The sequence below is a fragment of the Chiloscyllium punctatum genome, chromosome 10, assembly GCF_047496795.1.
Source record: "Chiloscyllium punctatum isolate Juve2018m chromosome 10, sChiPun1.3, whole genome shotgun sequence".
Taxonomy (NCBI): domain Eukaryota; kingdom Metazoa; phylum Chordata; class Chondrichthyes; order Orectolobiformes; family Hemiscylliidae; genus Chiloscyllium; species Chiloscyllium punctatum.
In genome coordinates, this window is record NC_092748.1 from 32782583 (window position 1) to 32788268 (window position 5686).

At 40.6% G+C, this 5686-nt stretch overlaps 1 protein-coding gene across 1 annotated transcript; it reads left to right on the plus strand.

Annotated features, from left to right (window-relative positions):
* Window positions 1-2101: 2101 nt before the first annotated feature.
* On the plus strand, window positions 2102-4856 carry LOC140482000 (gamma-crystallin S-1-like). The gene is made up of 3 exons (XM_072578828.1): window positions 2102-2213; window positions 2295-2537; window positions 4504-4856. Exons 1-3 carry the CDS (start codon window positions 2205-2207, stop codon window positions 4777-4779), a joined length of 528 nt encoding a protein of 175 aa, XP_072434929.1. The 5' UTR covers window positions 2102-2204; the 3' UTR covers window positions 4780-4856.
* The last annotated feature ends 830 nt before the right edge of the window (window positions 4857-5686 follow it).

Sequence of the window (5686 nt, forward strand, 5' to 3'; positions counted from 1 at the left end):
CATCTTGGGGGAGTTTGTCATTAGTAATTTATATAAGTAAACATTTAAACATTGCACAGGGTAAAATGACACATGGAGAGGAAATGATACCTGATTGTAAGAGAAGTTGATACACATTGAAATTTCTGTTAAGGTTTTCTGAAGTGAAAATTTAGATTAAGAGTGATACTCAGAAATGAAACCTTAGAACTGCAATCTAGTTATCTAGTTAGACAGGAAATGCCTGGCAGTTTCAGGCAGTTCTTAAGGACCATTTCTCTAGTTGTCTCCAGTTTGGAAGGTTCAGTTCCACTTCGGCTCTTGAACTTACTCACACCAGTCCATTGTTCCTTCACTGGAATGGTTACACTTTTGCTCTCATCCTTGGTAGAGGACTTTACTGCAGCTCCTTATATTCCACAACCTTACTCCATAAGAGACAGAATCTTCTAGTTCACCTGATTCTGACCAAAGTGTCCAGAGCAGTTGTAAGCATAATGGATACACAAAGGATTTTTGAGGGGCTTGACAGGGTAAATGCTGAGAGGAAGTTTCCCCTCATCAGAGAATCTAGGACCAGAGAGTGAAGTCCCATAATAAAGGGATGTCAATGTAAGACTGAGAATTCTTTCTTTCAGAGGGTGTGTCTTTGGAACTCTTTGCGACAGAAAGCTGTGGGGGTAGAGTCCTTGTGTATATTTAAGACTGAGATAGATTTGTGATCATTAGGAAAATTAAAGCCTATGGGGAAACACAAGGAAGTTGGTGTGAGGAATGTCAGGTCAGCCATAACCTTATTGAATGGTAGAGCAGGCTTGAGAGACTGAACAGACCACTCCCTTTCCTGGTTCTGATGATCATACTGTCTATATGGAGTGTTTTGCAGGATGAGGTGTCCACAACTTGAGGGCATAGGTTTAAGGTAAGATGGGAAAAATTTAAAAAGAGATCTATGGGACAATATTTTCTCACAGAGAGTGGTGCGTATTTGGAATGAGCTGCCAGAGGAAGTGGTGGAGGCTGGTAAAATTATAGCATTTAAAAGGCATCTGGATGAGTATATGAATAGGAAGGGTTCAGAAGAATATGGGCCAAATGGTTAGCAAATGGGACTAGATTAATTGAGGATATCTTGTGGGCATGGACGTGTTGGACCAAAAGGTCTGTTTCCATGCTGTATATCTACATGACTCTATAATTGCAGTTTAACCTGGAGGGACATGATGGTGTGGGATAGTGGGAAAGGAGAAGTCATACCACAAGATTTACATTTGCGGTTCTTGCACAGAAGAGTGTTATGGCAGTGAAACAGGATGTTGGGTATGATAGAGGAATGGGCCAAGGTGCTTTGAAGGAAATTGGCCCCACTGAAAGAAGGGAAGATGTGTTTGCTGGTGGCATCACACTGGTAGAAATAATGGAGACTGTTTGGTCAAATGGGAAGGTTGGTAGGATGGAAGAGAAGGGCATTGGAGATGGGTATCAATTTCAGACTATGGAGCTAGGAAAGTGCGTGACACTCAGAGTTACAGCAGTTCGGTAACAAGGGAGGGATAAAAATGACAATTAATTTGGATACATGGATTGTAAAGGCATCAAGGGACATAGGGAGAAATCATGAATACGGTATTGAGATCAGCCATGATCATAGTGAACATTGAAGCAGGGCTTGATGGACCGAACAGCCTAATCTTGCTTCGAGCTTCTTTTTTTTTGTTCCAATGTATCCTGCATAATGCTTTGAGCACTTTTCCATAAAACTCTGACACTTTCTGAAATTACACATTAAACATTTCTAATATAGCTATACAACACTGATTTTCTACCATGTATCATGGAACTATGTTTTAATGGATAGTTTAGTCCCCATTTTAGTCATTTCAGCAGCGGGTGACGCTGTCACATTGCATACACAACTGTTTCAGAATTGTGACTGTTCCGAAGGTTCAGCAGAACCAGGGCACAGAAAGCATGGAATGATCTCGTTCACTGTTCTTCTTTGTAAAGTAACAATGAAATTATGTGTCGGCAAAGAGAGAGAATCAATGGCACCTCATTTGTCTTTGAAATTGTTCTCTTTACATTAGTGAGCCATGTGTTTTGTTGCACTTTTGCTGAATTTCAGTTCTGAATCATTAGAATGGCAAATGTACCGCAGCATATAAATATCAACTGGCTTCCCAGGGCTACAATCAGTCAGTTCCTCAGCTAACTGTGGGCTCAAAATGGGAAGGGTAAGAATTATTGCATTATTATCCATTGTTTGCTACTTTCTACTTTCACAGTTTATTAATCGAGCATATACCTTCCCACAGATCATCTTTTACGAGGACAGGAACTTCCAGGGGCGGCACTATGAGTGCAGCAGTGACTGTGCCGACCTGTCCCCTTACTTCAGCCGCTGTAACTCCATCCGTGTTGACGGTGACTGGTGGGTGCTGTATGAGAAACCCAATTACATGGGATACCAGTATGTTCTGACCAGGGGAGAGTATCCTGACTACCAGCGCTGGATGGGGTTCAACGACTGTGTCAAGTCATGTCGCTCCTACCCACAGGTAAGTTAATATTTATTGATGAAAATTTATTGTCAGTTTTGTCAGCATCAAACAGTTTTAACACTCCCCATCATTTGTTGAATTGGGTGTTCTTAACTAGAAGGAGAAAGTGAGGACTGCAGATGCTAGAGATGAGATTTGAGAGTGTGGTGCTGGAAAAGCACAGCAGATCAGGCAAGCATCTGAGGAGCAGGAGAATTAATGTTTTGGGCATAAGCCCTTCATCAGGATTCCTGTTGAAGAGCTTATGCCGGAAACATCGATTCTCCTGCTCCTCAGATACTGCCTGACCTGCTGTGCTTTTCCAGCACCACACTCTCGGTTCTTATCAAGAGGATCAGAAATTGACTTCTATGCTTATTACAGTACTGAGATTGTTAACACATTGTGAAAACATCTGTATAATTCAATTGCCTGTGTTTCTATTGTGACCTTGTCTTACTCAGCATCATGTATTCAGAGATTTGCAATTGTTGAAATACTTCAAAATAGCTTTATTTGTAAATTGGAAGCTTAACTCTTGTAACTTTGGTTTGGGCTCTTTAGCAGCTGAAGATGTGATATTTGTTAAGTGGTATGTGTACTTGTTGAATGAAGTTTTGTGGAAACAGAGCGTCACATCAGTTGGAAATAGTAATTGATCTGCTTCACATGCAGGGATGGAATGCCTGTGTGAATGTCCTTCTTAACATCAAGGTGTCTCCAACATGAGCAGAAGAACATTTGGCTCCTTAGTATTACCTCCCAGGGCATTACAGATCTAAGTCCACACCCATAAAAAACCCAATCATTCGATAGGATAACTTAATCGTACATATGGATCAAATATCCAGAAGAAAGGATTGAATTGCATTGCATTGCATTGTTATAATTTATACATTCATCTGCTGATAAGTGGATGGCTTAATTAGAATCTGTTAACACATGTTATCAGTGCTCCTAACTTCATATATATTAAATGCTGTTTACAGGCTAGAAACAGGCCATTTAACCCAAATGTTCTGTTTATGCTGCTCAGGAGCCTTACTCCTGAACTTCGTCATCAACCAACATCAACATATCCTTCTGTTCCAGTCTCCCTCACGCATTTATCTAACATCTTCTTCAATGTATCCATGCTATACATCTCAGTGACTCCTTAAGGCAATGATTTCCACATTCTAACCACCCTCTCGGTAAAGGTGATAATCCAGAATTCATTGTTGAGTCTGCTAGTGGCTGGTCAATTCAATTGTCTCAATGGCTAGTACAGGGTTCAGTTTTTAATCCAAGTGAGATAAATTTGGGTCTCCTCCTCACCCTGCTCCTAAGAACTGGAAGGCAATGGCAAACTATCACTGACAGCTGCCTTTGGGCAGTACTCAATGAATGAATCTTATATTTGTGGTCCGTAGCTTTGTGGTTATGTTTTACATCCCCTTATTTGAATTCTGAAGGATCACCTTCACAATAAGAAATATGTCTAACCACATCGAACTTAAGGAAATAACTTAGTACAGAGCCTCTAAAGTTAGCTAAAAAAAACAATTAAAAAGATTTGCATGCTCAGCTGCTCCTTGATTGAAAGGATTTGGATCTGAATCTCTTGCTTCCAGAACTTGTTATCTTTGCAATATAGGAGCTGACTATATATTTGAAGAAAATTGTAATCGGCAGCACAGTAGCTCAGTGGTTAGCACTGCTGCCTCACAGCACCAGGATCCCAGGTTCAATTCCAGCCTCAGGCGACTGTTGTGTGGAGTTTGCACATTCTCCCTGTGTCTGCGTGGGTTTCCTCCGGGTGCTCTGGTTTCCTCCTACAGTCCAAAGATGTGCAGGTCAGGTGAATTGGCCATGCTAATTTGCCCATAGTGTTAGGTGCATTAGTCAGAGGGAAATGGGTCTGGGTGGGTTACTTGTTGGGCCGAAGAGCCTGTTTCCACACTGTAGGGAATCTAATCTCATCTTGATCCTCTGTCTATTGCAGTACCAAGGAGGCTCCTACAGAATGAGGATTTACGAGAGGCCTGACTTTGGAGGACAGATGATGGAATTCATGGATGACTGTCCATCTGTCTACGATCGTTTCCGTTACCGTGACATCCACTCCTGCCATGTGATGGACGGTTACTGGATCTTCTATGAACATCCCAACTACAGAGGGCGACAGTACTTCGTGAGACCTGGTGAATACAGGAGATACAGTGACTGGGGAGGCTACAGCTCAACTGTCGGATCTTTTAGGCGCATGAGGGATTTCTAGATTGTTGTTGAAATATTTGATTTTCTTTGTTTAAATCACTTCAGAACCTAAATAAAATAGCTTCTATTTGATCATTAGCAATTGAATGGACTTTGACACTTAAATTACAAGACAAATGGACATCTCTTACTTTACAATTGACTTCAATGAATTATTATCTGCAAACCAACTAACTATAAAATGCTCTAATTTTACAAAAGATAGTGTAGACCAGTTTAATTTATGATGTTTACTCTTAAAAGAAGTTGAAAGTTTCAATTCCACATCACTGGTGTGGCTTAAAGTAGAATAAAGTTCACACATGCCTTGGTTGAAGGATCACAGTTGCAATGGTAAAAATGAAAATCCACAAAAAACAAGTGATACTGTGATAGCCAGACAATCCTTAGAAGCTAGAGATTAGGAAAAGATTGATTATTTGCATACCCAGCCTTTCTTGCCTCTTGTTACAGGGTGTTAGAAATATGAGAGAAGAGTATTTCCTGATATAGGAGCAGGATACATTTGTGATTGCTGATACTATAATATCGTATGATGTCTTCTGTACCTTCCACTAGCTCAGATCAGACTTCTGGGCTGCTTCTAAACAATATTTAGCAACAAAGGAAAAGGTTGCCGAGCTGTATTCTGTGAGCTATACAATCCCAACCTTGTAGCACAGTCCTATCACATGACTACTGAAGTCACAGTGAGGTAACGCCCTACATCAGAAGTTCATCTGCATAGCTGTACAAATACAAAAACCATAAGATACCTTTGAAATTACAGCTTGTAAAGGTTATTTTGTAGAGGAGGCCGAACTAGAGTTAAGTTGAGGACATGAGACTCAGTATTGGGATTAGTTCAATTGTGCTGCATTTAACAATTGACTTTATGGAGGCAATGGCCCCAAATCCCAGATCATCAA

Bases quoted from the DNA above. Each gene is read 5' to 3' on its own strand.
- LOC140482000 (XM_072578828.1), top strand. The intron at 2,538-4,503 runs GTAAGTTAATAT...TGTCTATTGCAG, and splicing joins CATGTCGCTCCTACCCACAG to TACCAAGGAGGCTCCTACAG.